Below are 14,030 nucleotides of genomic sequence, written 5' to 3' on the forward strand. Positions count from 1 at the left end.
AAACATGCCTGCATGATGCAAAATGGCGATTTTTGCATCATCTGAGTTTTTTTTCCAGACCCACGACACGGAGATCTCTCGGTTCAGACATGAGTCAGAAAGAAAAGTCTGGAGAATGTCTCAGAAGCATAAAGTCATCTTTGTGTTGATGGTAGTTATCAACGTTTAGCTAAAAAATACAAAAACATGCCCTCAACTGGATGCAAAAGTGACCTTTCATCCTTACTCGGTCCATTTATGGGTTAGTAATAATTATAATCATTAGACATGTTCATGCAGTTGGGTGAGCCAACTTTGTTCATGTGTTTGGCTTGGTAAATTGCTCAAATGCCAATATAGCTTTGAAAACGTCAAAAATCTGAAGTGGATTTCACAGAACTGGCAGTTTCCCTCTCCAGTCTCCTGCATGATAATATTACAGGTCATCTACAAAACTCTGTCACGAGCTCTGAATGTGTGTCATGTTCCACTGAAGGTTTTGATCCCAGGATTCTTGTCAACTTGTGGTTCCATTGAAAGTGTTTGGAGTTTGCCTTTGAGGAAAGAGAGAAGCCTCCTGCAGTCAGTTAGGGGGGATCTCCTTGGTGAACAGCCACATCTAGTGGCCGCATCGCAGGAAAGGAGCTTCACTTTCTACAGCCTTTAAAAGTAAGACCTTTTCACAAGAGCTAAACGCTGAGTATTTTTTTTTTTTTTTGGGGGGGGGGGGGGGGGGGGGGGGGGGGTCTGGGGATCACTCCCTGATGGTGTAGAGATACAGATATTCAGATCTACTGATTGCTGGGATTACTTTTTGGTTTCATTGGATTACAGCTCATGAAGAGAACATACTGTACAGATTTTAATAATTCAACATCCCATTATGAATCTGGTTTGTAAAGCAGGTATGCTGTTCCATCTCCAGAAGGCCTATGCTACTTAAAGGGGATGGTTGTCCTCTTCAACAGCCCCACAGTCCTCAGGTGTTGTCTATACAGGCTCCTGGTTTGGTTTCAGGTGTCTCCTTTATGACTTCAGAACAGTTAATTATCCTCATCGTGAAAAGCGTCTGTGTTATTTTGGAGTTTCTTCAAATGAAACACTGTGACAGATCTCTCCGTCGATCTGGGACAAAGGCCCAACCAGCCCCCTTAACCCTGACCCTAACCCTAAGCTTTTAGGATTTGTTTCCCCTCTTTCACGTTAACAGCAGAGGAATTGATTTGCAAACATCCGCCGTCACTCTGCGTCATCTGAGCTTCAGATGTGATTAAAGACAAACCAGGGAGAAGTTCACATTTAGTTATCACTGAGACAGCGGGACAGAGGTGGAGATGGAGGTGGACAAAACCCACCAGACGAACCACAGGTACGCTTAGTCACACAAAAATATATATTAACTTAACATAGGCTAAGAAACCTCTTCCATAACACACTTTGCATGTAAGTCATTTTTAATTGAAAACACTGAAAGTTGTTTGATGTCAGCTTTTTAACTATGAATATGTTCTAGTTTCTTCTCTCTGTGACAATAAACGGAATATCCTTGACTTTTTGTGGACGTCATCTTGGGCTTTGGGGAACACTGATCCACATTTTAAAGACCAAACGACTCATCCACTCATCCAGACAATAATCCACAAGGGTAATACGTGATGGAAATACATGTTAGAGTTGCAGCTCTTGGAGAAGATTAAGTGGAAGATCCTTAGAGGAGAATTCCAGTCAATTTCAATGCGTAGCTCTGTCTGTAAATGTGTAGGTCTGTCGATAGAGAGAGAGAGAGAAAGAAACCAATCGGTGGTGCCTACACCGTGTTACCCTCCTGCTAGCGTTAGCACCCAACAGGCTTAAAACAGAGCAAGTTTTAAATGTGTTTTTAGCCTCTAAACATGTTGTAAATGTCATCAAACGTGCCTACCCATGTGCAAAACGTGCCTTGTTTAACCCCGGTGCAAAATCTAGCAGGAGGATAACATGGTGTAGGCAGCACCGATTGGTTAGTTTTCCTCTCTACTGACAGACCACCAAATTTACACACAGAGCTACGGATTCGAAGTTGACTGGAATTCTCCTTTTTATGCGTGGTACAATGGTTCATGCACACAAGAAGTTAAATTTATAAATAAAAAAAAACTACTTGACTGCAGTAGAGAAAGGAAATCTTCGTTTTAAGACTAAATATATATATATATATATATATATATATATATACGCACACAACATTAAGTGGACAGTTTACCACATTTATAAAGGGTGAAAAGTTTATACATCAGATAATGTGGAAAACTGCTTGTAATTAAGTGCTACCTTTTGGGTTTTTAGAACAAAATTACAGTGCAGTTTCCATATTCGATCAGTTTTTAACATACACATATAACATCATATATAATGAGTACATCATAGAAAAGTTCAATGGGAATGTAGTGTATACACACACACAAACACACAGGTGTTAGCGACCTGCACGTGTCGAGACAGGGTGCTGTAGCACTTGTCCAGTCAGACCTTGGGAGCTCTGACATTCTGCCCGTGATGACCCCCCCGATGGGTGTCTAATCTACCATCAGCTTCTGGAGCGAGTTGAGATACGCTGGGATGAGGGAGCTGAGGGACTCCTCATCGTTGAGGATCTTCTCCCCTCTGCCCTCTGACCCCACGGAGCTGGGAGAGCGGACCAGGCCAGGGTATGGGGTACTGTAACCCTGAGGGGGGGGGGGTGGGCACACACACAGCTCACAGTCACAATCAGACAAAGCCCGCCATGATTACACATTGTTTTGGCCCTAGCATAAAAGAATTTTAAGGAAATATCCAAAGTGGGAGTAATCACTTACCCCTAACCCCTAACCATAACCCTGACCCCTGAGCCTTGACCCATAACCCCCAATCCTAACCCTTAGCTAACTATAATCAGCATTAGTTTATGTCTTTGTAACAGAGAGTGGGGGTAAAAACGTCACAGGCTTGATAATATTATAATACAAGATTATATCATAAAATTAGCATTATATTCTAACTCTGAATAACAAAAATAACTAGTACACACCATATTTGTCACAATTAACACAATCCTAAAACCCCTTGACGCAGAGGACGCCTGAGTCGTCAGCCTATCACCTGGCTGCTGCAGCAGGAAACAGGAAGTACTTACAGAGGAGTAGCCCTGTCCCAAGCTGCCCCTCCTCTTGGTCCTGATCTTGGTTAGTGCTGACTCAGCAATGTCCACTCTTTCCTCAGCCTCGTCCAGTTCATGGACCATCTTCCTGTACTTTGTCAGGTTCACGGTAGCTTGTTCCTCCTGCAATGACCAACAGAATGTCAGCACAGTGACGTGCACTGCAGGTCACATGTCAGGGCTCATATCAGGTCACATGTCAAGGCTCATGTCAGGTCACATGTCAAGGCTCATGTCAGGTCACATGTCAAGGCTCATGTCAGGTCACATGTCAGGGCTCATGTCAGGTCACATGTCTGGGCTCATGTCAGGGCTCATGTCAGGGCTCATGTAGGGCTCATGTCAGGTCACATGTCAGGTCACATGTCAGGTCACATGTCTGGGCTCATATCAGGTCACTTGTCAAGGCTCATGTCAGGTCACATGTCAGGGCTCATGTCAGGTCACATATCCGCGCTCATGTCAGGTCTCATGTCAGGGCTCATGTCTGGGCTCATGTCTGGGCTCATGTCTGGGCTCATGTCAGGTCACATGTCCAGGCTCATGTCAGGTCACATGTCTGGGCTCATGTCTGGGCTCATGTCAGGTCACATCCAGGCTCATGTCAGGTCACATGTCCAGGCTCATGTCAGGGCTCATGTCAGGGCTCATGTCAGGGCTCATGTCAGGGCTCATGTCTGGGCTCATGTCTGGGCTCATGTCTGGGCTCATGTCAGGTCTCCAGTCAGGGCTCATGTCGTTACAACTGACTGTGTGATGTTTCTTGTTCACGTTGTTTGATTGTTGCTACTCTGTTAATGTTGTGTCCTCTGTTCTACAATACAAAGATCAAATAAAAAGAGCTCGGCGTGACGTACTGCCTCCTCCACTTGTCTCTTGTAGGCCCTCATCTTGTTCTGCAGCCTCTCCACCAGCTCCTGCATCCTCTGCTGGTTCTTCTGCTCCTCCTCGGACTCAAACAGCAGCTCCTTCAGCCGACGCTCGTTCTTCCTCAGAGTCTTCACCGTCTCAGTGTGCCGCTTCTGCTCTGAGTCCAACTCCAGCTCCAACTCCTTCACCTGCACACAGACACGCAACAGGGATTTCACTGCATGTGTTCAGCAAGTATTCATGCTGACCTAGTTGCTAATGAAAAGGTAAACTCTCTTCTGTATTTTCCACAGTTGTAATTACAGCTGTAATGTTGCTAATAATCCCTCATGAAGCAAGAAAACTTTATCAACTACTGAAATTACACTTGATTAGAAAGTCTGTAAAGTGTGAAGGATACGTTAACTCGTAGTATTTGTTTTGTTGTCTCTTCTATACTGTCTGTTTGGCTCACTGCTCGGGTTTCTTGCCTCGTCTGATCTATTTTAGGGATGTTTCAGCATTTCCGGATGCCAGCAATAACTAGGTAATGTTATCAGAACTTACATTAGAGATGGCCAGAATTACAAAAAGAAAACATGAAATATAAGAAACCACAGATGGGGGGTGGTGTGTTTAGGCTGCGGTGGAGGTTGCCACAAGGGGAACACGGAAGAAAATGCAGTGGGCCCGCTGCGAAAAGTTGAGAACAATGGTTGGGTGTTACGGCAGTGTGAGAGTCCTGTCCAGGAAACAGGAAACATCACTGTCTCTATCTCTGCCACAAGAATGGAAATGGCCAGATCTAGAAATGACCTGGCCGAAAACAGGAACTGTGAAATGTAAAGTCTAGGACGTCACACAGATGGACCATTTCAGTGACACACACCGCATTATCTTGCAAAGATCACTGGATAACTTTTTTTTGGTCTAAACTGGGCCTTAACGCCACAAAGAAAATGGGGGTTCCCCAATTTTTGCCTTGGGGCCCTGAGCAGGTTAATCTGGCGCTAGAACTTTTTTCTTCCCAATGGATGTTGATGCTCAATATACTAGTTGTTAACTCAAAATGAATTACAACAAGAAATGCTTGTTGCTTCACAAGCGTTCCTTTCCCCACGGTTTAATATTGTTTGTCCCTAAGTAGAAATCTTGGTCCAACAGTGGTAATACAGGAAAGGTCAGAGGGGTCCAACACATCATCCTGTAGGAGTCATGAATATTCATCACAGCTTTCATAGCCAGTTGATGTCAAAATGTCTTTCTCTGGACCAAAGTCCTGACACAGTGGACTGACACGTGACTGTGTACCTTTCCCTCTAACTTCTGGATGATCTTCTTGCCTCCTTTCAGAGCCATCTGCTCGGCCTGGTCCAGCCTGCTGCTCATGTCTCTGACCTGAGCCTCCAGGCCTTTCTTCACTCTCTCCAGCTGGACCGTGCGCTCCTGCTCTAGACGCAGCTCCTCCCCTACTCGCTCCAACTGAAACAAATACACCCACACACATTCAATGAATTATTCAATTCAAAAAACTGAACACATGGCCAGCCGCTGCTGCAGTAACATCATCACACCAAAGTTCTTGTCTGTGTTGTACCTCAGAGCTGGCCTTCTTGGACTTGTCTGTGGATGCTCTCAGGTCTCCGTGCAGTTCCTCGTGCTCCTGCTGCAGAGTCTGGAGATCCCCCTCCAGCTTCCTCCTCCCACTCACAGCCGACTGGAACTGAGAGAAAAGATTGAGTAAGAAATTAGTCAACAGCAGTTGGACCTTGAGCTAAAGCCTCTGCAGTACCCCAACAGTGATCACCTGGTTGTTAAGTTGGCTATGCTTTTCGTTGGCCTCCTGCAGCTTCGTCTCACTGACCCGTCGGGCCCGCTCGGCGCTCTCCAGGGCTGCGAGGGTCTCCTCGCCCTGGCTGATCAACAGCATGCAGCGGCGTTCCACGGCCCTCTGGTCCTCTTTGGATTCCTCGTGGCTCCGGATCTCCTCCTCCAGCTGGGCCTGCAGCTCCTGGGACAGGGCAGTCATTCTGTCAGAAAGCCTTGAAGTAAAGCGTAGTAAAAAACACACTGTCTCCAGTGATCACACCTTAATCTGCTGCTGCATCTTCTTGCTGCTCTTGCTTAGCTCAGTGTTGTTCTTGGTGAGCATCTCCACCTGCAGCTCCAGCTCGCTGGTGGCCGCCTCCAGCTTCTTCTTCAGCTTCAGCCCTTCTATTTTGCCTTTGATCTCAACGTCCAGACTGGCCTGCATGGTCTCCAGTGCCCTCTGGTGGCTTTTTCTGACAGAGGTGGGGAGGGTGATTGTAAAGAAGAGGGTGAACTATGCATGTTGACTGCAGAGCCAGTCAGATGGGTTAAATGGGACAGGCCTTACCTCCAAAGACAATCTACCATCACTTTGTTAAAGGAACAAACGGAGACAAAGGACAGGATGAATATAGTAAGAGTCAGAGAGCTACAGAGCATTACAGCCATAAGAAATAATGACAGAGCACTGTCCAGGCAAGACACAAAATGGTTTCCAGAAGAAGGAAATTAAGATAATGAGGCCTACGCAGCAGTACACCATGCAACCAATATTAAAGGATTGAGAGGAAGCTGAGCTACCTAGTAGCTTCCATCTCTTCCTCCTTCTCCTGAAGTCTGCGCTCCAGCTCCCCTCTAGCCTGAGACACCTCCAGCTGCAGCCTCAGCACCTTGGTCTCCTCGACCTGGAGGGGAGAACCAGAGAAGAAAGAAAGAAGAGTAAGCATGTAGCAGACACTGACACACAGCAGCTGCAGATAGGCTGCCATCAGCTTTCAGCTTCCTGCAGCTCTGTACCTCCAAAGCTGCCTCTGATTCTTCCAGTGAGCCCTGTAGCTCTTCTTTCTCCATCTCAATCTTCTTCTTTGCCTTCTGAAGCTCATGGACACTTTTTCCTCCGTCTGAGAGCTGCTCTGTGAGGTCCGCTACCTCCTCTGTCAGACAAAAACATTCATTCATAAAACCATGGTTACTATTCAGCTATTCCTTCAAACCTGCAAGAGGCATGGTGTGTACTCTCTAACCTTGAAAGGCCTTGTTGTCCCTACGCAGGGCCTCCAGGTGCTCCAGAGACTCTTCATGGGCCGTCCTGACTTTGGAGAGCTCGTTTGCGTGTTGCCTGCCTTCCTTCTGGCAGATTTCCACCTCCGCCACCAGCTCTTCACACTTGTGCTTCCAGTCTACGAGGTACTTCTCCAGGACACGCTGCTTCTTATCCAGAGCCTGAGCACAGCTCCCAGCCTGGGACAGGGAACACATGCTCAAAGACACCCAGAAACAAGGTCATGGCACTGCAGCACTCTGGTGTCCTCGCCTACCTTGTCCAGGTCCATGCAGAGTTCCTCCACCTCTACCTGCAGCCTTTGTTTGCTTTTCTCCAGAGTGGAACATTTGGCCTGGGTGGCCTCCACAGCCTCCTCGGCCTCCTGAAGCCTGGTGGCCAGCTTCTTCCTGTGACAAACACGTTATTTGGACCTTAAAGGTACATTCAGAGTGCAAAATGTGATGGATGACCGCCTGTATCAACCCAACGGACCTGGTGTCCTCCAGCTCGTCGGCGTGCTGGATGTTGTCCGCCTCGTGTTTGCTCCTCCAGTGTGTCACCTCGCTGTTGAGTTTGGAGACGAGCCGCTGCAGCTCGTGCTTGCTCTCCTGCTCCTCTTCCAGCTGCTCCCTTAGAGCCTCGCATTCCTGCTGCACCGAGCTCAGACTGCTGTTGACCGCCTGCTTACACTGGCCGCCACATTACACAGATACATGGGAACGTTTTTTAAAGTATTTGCATAATGTTTTATTTTTCAGATTTCCATTCTGAATTCTGTGTGCACACACACACACACACACACACACACACACCTTGACCTCCTCATCCAGTTGTTTCTTGACTTCTTCCAGCTGCGATGTGAGCAGAGTCTTGGAGCGGCTCAGCTCGCTGGCTCTGCTCTCTGCCTCTTCCATCTGTAGACTCAAGTCTGCGTTATCAGCTGACAGGACACGCAGGGACATGCAGGGACACACAAGGGGACACACGGCAACACTGATTATTCTACAGTAGCTTAGAGAAGGCATACACGTGCCAGCTTCTGTAGCAATACATAAATCATGTAGCAAGGATGAAATGGAGCATCAATAGAAAGCAGCACTGATATCTGGGTCTGAGCTCTGTGGGTAATAAAGCAACACATGTGCATTGGAAATAAGGTAAAGTCATGTTTTCTGTTAAAGAGGAACTCCACCTATTTTATATATTAGCCACTGAATGCATTTGCCTGACCTGATCTAGATAAGCTTCCTCAATAATGATAATCTTCGTTTAGGCACACTTAGAATTTAAAAAAATTGGGCAAGGTTAAGACAATATTGAGTTGCAGTATGGGTAGTGTAGAGAATGGAGCATTGATTGTGACCCTTCTCTTTTACATCTGTCACTTGCAAGTCACAAAATAAATCCTTGACGAGGTTTTCTGGGCAGTTACGAAACTACGTGAATGTGTGATCTTAAAGGAAACTGAGGAGACATGTCATGACATGTCAGAGATGTGTAGCACCTGAGAGTCTGTTCCTGGCCATGGTGAGCTCGGCCTGGGCCCTCTGCAGGTCCTCAGCTCTTTTGTTGGTCTCTGACAGCTGTTCCTCCAGCTTCTTCATCTGGCTTTCTGAGGCCATCTGCAGCAAATAGGTTACACTCACAAGTTAAGCATGTTGAAAATGGTCAACCTCCAAACATGCAAGATGATGTCCTGAGGGCTAACGTCCTCAGAGCTAACGTCCTGAGGGCTAACATCCTATGGGCTAACGTCCTATGGGCTAACTTCCTGAGGGCTAACATCCTATGGGCTAACTTCCTATGGGCTAACTTCCTGACGGCTAACGGCCCATGGGCTAAAGTTCAGACCTTGGCTTTCTGCAGACTGTCCAGAGAAGCAGCCAGCTCGTCCACCTCCATCCTCAGGTTCTGCTTGTCCTTCTCCAGTTTGGCCCGGCTCCGCTGCAGAGCCTCACAACGCTCGCTCAGCTCTGCCATGGCATCACTGTGCCGTTTCCTCAGAGACGAAGCCAGTGCTTCTGACTGGACAGAGGTGTCCTCCAGGTCTCGCCTCAGGCGCTGCAGCTCAGCCTCTCGCTTCTTGTTCACCTCCGTCTGTAATCACACGCAGGTTGCATGTTAGGGCTCGGGTTAGTGGCCACTCAAGTCGAACTGCAGTCAGATCGAGAACTCCTGGCAAATGAGTAACTAGAGAACTTCTTAATCAATGAAATTCATATTTGATCCTTCATTTTCTTTCCAGAATCCATATTTGAGCACACACATACATGTAGATTCCTTTAAAAGTTAAGGGGAAGAAGAGAAACTGGATCTGTGAATTCTCGCAGAATCACCACTGATTTCAAATCTCGCTGCTCAGTCAGAATCTTATTAACCTGGAGTCCCGGTCTCTGTCCCAGTAATCATACAGTGCATGGGATGTTGTAGGCCTGTTGGCAGATACCATTTAAAAAGTAGCCAAAGGCATTTAAAGAGCGTGTTTTCTATGTTCACTGAAGTTTCTCAGCTTGCACTCTAACGTGTGTGGTCCAGGTCGCTTTGCATTATAAATGGATGTCATTTGCAAAGCTGACGTAAAGAGTATTTGTTAACACAAGTATCTGTAATTCTACTTGAGTATTGGAAATGAGTACTTTTGCCCTCTCTGAAGACAGCAAAGCGGTTCAAAGGTGCTGGTTGGTGGGTTTTGTACACTTTGTTAGATGTTTCTCCCCTTTCAAGTATTTATGCTAAGCTGAGAATGCTATAAATCTTGTTATCTAACTTTTTGGGGAAAGCAAGCAGTGTATAATCTAGTCAGTGCAGTTTTTAAAGCAGTAACGGTCCAAAGTGTGTTTACCTGTGAGGCGGTGACGCCTCCTGCTTCCTCCAGCCGGTCCGTGAGATCCTCCAGCTCTCTGCTCAGATCTGCTCTCTGCTTCTCCACCTGCCAACAAACAGAGCAGTCACTCACATTTCATTAGGATTCTGTATTACACCATTTTATTCTAGCATTGTAATAAGTCCTTTCTGTCCTGGTTGATGAACAGCTCCACTGTATCAAAGCTCAAGCAGAAGACTTCCACTGTTCTGCCCTGCAGCAGGACAGGATATTGGGGAACAGGGTGATAGACAGGGGGATGTGATCTTTCAGAGGTCAGAGGAATCTAATCAGAACAATGCATCCAAGTCTTCTCTATGATCTCCTCCTGACAGCTACATTCATTGACTTTTTTTTTTACTAGTGGAGGCAGCTTCACAAGCAATGGTTTCCTAATCTACATGAAGGAGACACTACTAAGAGACGTATATTAGTGTTCTGGGGAATGTCCGCCCCATGTTCTCTTTTTGAGCTGTTTTCTGTGTCTACTACCTCCTGAGAAACACATCTGTCTCCTTGATCCAGCTGCTGAATGTTCCACTGTGTTCACCAGCTAGCTGAGACGCTGGTGTGCACTTATCCTCACTTTTCTGCTGCTGCTGGAAACAGGGATGATGAGAGCTTTGAGAATGAAAATCTCTGGCTGAAAGATGCCACAGCGCTCTTTTACAGTCCACATGGGCCTTTAATGCATTGTTAGTATGAAAACAAAAGTGCATCTTTAAATATGTGCCATGTTTGTGTTCACATGTAATCAGTCTCACTTTAACTGACCGATGTAACAATGTAGTCAACGTTTCAATATCTCATAAATATAATAAATCAATAAAAATCCCCAGTGTCATACACATGCAGAATCCCCACTGGCTGACCTAGTATCATACAGTATTTATTAACAGTATAATACTGTGCAAGATAATAAAACGTGATACCTTCTAAAGAATTTGAATTTGCTTCATAGAAATGCAGAACAAAAAAAAAAGTCTCATGAGTTAGTTGACCCTGAGATGATCAATCAAACCTGAGAGAGAGAGGCAACTCCAGCTTGTTTCAGAAAGAGAGCTACCTTAACCTCCGAGTCAGTTACCATGGTAACTGAGCCTGCGAACCACGTGTCAATCTGGGGTGACTCCTCCTGATATGGTGAACTGTTAGCAACCAGTTTGCTGTTCAGAAAGCAACGCTAGGCAGAAACCAGAGACGTGTCAGGGTCCGCCTGATGAATGGCAGTCCAACATGGTCTCTCTCTTAGATCTGCCGCTGCTCCTGGGGGAAAGGTCTGTCCCTTCGCTAACTAGATGCTCCACTTATCTTTATCCAAGCCTTCCCAGCTAGTTGCTAACCTTGTCTACTGTCTGCTGATGGACAGATGCTTTAAAAGAGCCTGTTGGCTTAGAACAGCTGCAGTTGAAAACCATGTTGAAGGGTCGGTCCAAAGAGTTCACTTTCAGCTAAATCCAAGACAATGAGCTAAGAAGCTAAGCTGAGTGATCCTTCTCTGTGGGCTGTCACTGCTATGATCTCTGTCACATTACCCATGGTTCATAGAGTACTACTGCAGGCCCGCTGCTCCTGGTAGGGTGGGGATTCTCACTGCAGTGCAAACATGTGTGTGACAATAAAATAATTAAATTAAAGATTATATGCAATGTGTGTGTTTGTGTGTGTGTGTGTGTGTGTGTGTGAGCAGTTGGAATTCCAGTTGGGGGAAGGTCCAATGGAAATTCTGTCCTGATGCTATCTCCCCTGTTTGAGTTGAGTCTAACAACAGCGCGTCTGTCTGCAGCAGAGGTATGTTGCATTGTAGATGCAGGGAAGAGATAAAGACCTGCAGGTCTCTGCCTGCCTCTTTCATTGCTCTGTGGGGGGGGGACCCGGCTAGCACCGATAGGAATGCCACCCAGAGTGGGGAAAAGTGTCCAAAAACACCCTCAGGGCTCGCTGTCACTCTATTCAACACTCAGGCTGAAATATGTTCTTTTGCGTGTCTGCCTTCATCTGTACTTAAACAGGGACACTGTAGGCTGGTCTGAAGAGGGTTAGGTAGGTTCTGTAGCTTAAATACACAGCGCTTTAAGAGCGTCTAGTTTGAAAAACAACAAGCACTTAAAGCGCCCACCGTGGTAGATTAGCTTCATAGTAACCAGGCATACTGTTCTGGAACAGAAAGGGACATTTTGACATGTCTGGGAAATTTTGCTGTAATGGAAAAAAAGTCCTGTTTTTCTGATTGGATTCAAGGAACATTGTGAATAAATGGCAGAGGAAAAAGGGGTGCAGATAGCTTGGGGTGACCTGAGGTGCAGCATCAGCACACCTATCTTTTTACTTTTTCCCCTCTCTCCAAACCTCGGTCCAGACTTACAGCAGAGCTCCAGCAGACAGCTTGTGCTCTTTGTTTCTTTTAACTTGTATTGCTTTTACAGCACCATACCTTGACTCTGATGGCCCGCTCTGCTTCCAGCTCCTCCTCCAGCTCCTCAATGCGAGCCTACAAGACAGAAAAAGCTGATGTTAAAATGGATTTCAGAGAAATGGTCAACTATGATTTCCCAGTGGCTGTAACATTGTGGCGAAGAAGCAATGGGATGGCACCTCTGCAAATGGTTTGCTTCTTCAGGGCAGCACTTTTAGACAGTCTGCTTTCTCTGGGGATTCAGCACGCCTCTGGCTTTTTCCTCAACTAGCAATTTAGAACAAGAATGTGCATAGCCACCGTGATCATCGTCATTGTGCTCGGCTGTGTCCGCTCAGAGAGACCAAAATGCATCAGGCCATTTTCATGGCATTCCAGGAATTTGTGTTGTCTTTGCTTTCTCTTGGTTTTACAGAGCAGGCTGAGAGTCAGAGAGGTTTTTCCCAAGCAGTATTACATATTTTGAATGTTCTGCTGTATGTTGCTAACATGGCCTCTCCTGTAAAAGATTCTGAAACTTAGCGAGGGCCTACTGTCTCCTACTGCTGTTCCAATCAGCGAGTAATCTGTTAATCACTGTTTATACACAGTTCAAGATCTTTCACAGTCAGAGTTGCTGAAAAATACATCCGTACAACCATCATCATAGCATCATATAAAGCATGGACGATTCTATGACCTTAAATGATTTTTTTTATGTGAACCATATGAGAAAGCCATTTTATCAAAAACACACCAGTCCTGCTTGCAATCAGTGGATTGAGTTGATAGTAACAGAAACTAGTTACCTTTACACAATTAAAAAGTAATGGAAAATATATGATCAGTTTAAAAAAATATGATGCAATGTTATACACTACCCGAAAGGATATAATGTAGGTAAATATGATCAGAATACATCACATAATAACATAAAATGCTGCTTACACATTAATGGTAGGAACAATGGAACATATTAGTACTCTGCAACTAACATGCAGGGCTTTGACTCGTATTGGAGTATATTTAGCAGTACTAGTACTTGATGTGAATACTGCAGGGGTCACAGCTGCACATCTGTTTTAATGCTCCTAATGTCTTTCTTGCAGCCAAAACTACAAGAATGATCTGAGATGAGGAAATCACCCACAGTACATTTCTGTCCCACTCATGTTGTGTCAAAGCTGCAGTTTGTGCTGCTAATGAAAATGTACTGCTAGTGTCCCAACACGGATGCATCCTTCCAAGTCATGTCATGTTCTGCTCTATCTCCGGCGTCTATCAATGTCTCAGTGTCAGGAAGTGTGTCTGACATGGCGTGTAGCCCAAAGCCACACAGCCATAACTCACTGATGTGGTGATCACGGCTAACTAAGCTCCCAAACCTCTTTAAATGAACACCTGTTGACACTTGTCTTTGTTTCATTATTGATGCACATTGTATTCAATTTCTCCATATTTTCCCAAAAGTGTGTTCATAAATGCTTAAAATAACACATAACTTTATCAACAGTCATTTTAAAGTGAATAACAAACAGAAAAGACTTAAAAGAGAAATAAAAACTCACATGCCAGCATAGGACCTCTGCAGAGAGAACAGCCATGGTGGGGCAGCAGCAGCCAACTGACTGACTGACTGTCACACACACACACACACACACACACACACACACAAACACGTACCCTCCAGCAC

General features: G+C 45.7%; 1 protein-coding gene across 1 annotated transcript; it reads right to left on the bottom strand.

Annotated features, from left to right (window-relative positions):
• Positions 1-2,204: 2,204 nt before the first annotated feature.
• Positions 2,205-14,030, bottom strand: LOC117956830 (myosin-16). The gene is made up of 18 exons (XM_034892119.1): positions 13,906-14,030; positions 12,377-12,433; positions 9,922-10,008; positions 8,931-9,176; positions 8,584-8,701; positions 7,892-8,019; positions 7,572-7,768; positions 7,354-7,486; positions 7,060-7,276; positions 6,833-6,969; positions 6,617-6,720; positions 6,096-6,288; positions 5,814-6,017; positions 5,604-5,729; positions 5,318-5,488; positions 4,015-4,215; positions 3,134-3,280; positions 2,205-2,684 (listed from the first exon to the last, which is right to left on the bottom strand). The coding sequence occupies exons 1-18, from the start codon at positions 13,939-13,941 to the stop codon at positions 2,535-2,537; spliced, it is 2,652 nt and encodes an 883-aa protein (XP_034748010.1). The 5' UTR covers positions 13,942-14,030; the 3' UTR covers positions 2,205-2,534.

This window comes from Etheostoma cragini, chromosome 14 (genome assembly GCF_013103735.1).
Source record: "Etheostoma cragini isolate CJK2018 chromosome 14, CSU_Ecrag_1.0, whole genome shotgun sequence".
Lineage (NCBI taxonomy): Eukaryota > Metazoa > Chordata > Actinopteri > Perciformes > Percidae > Etheostoma > Etheostoma cragini.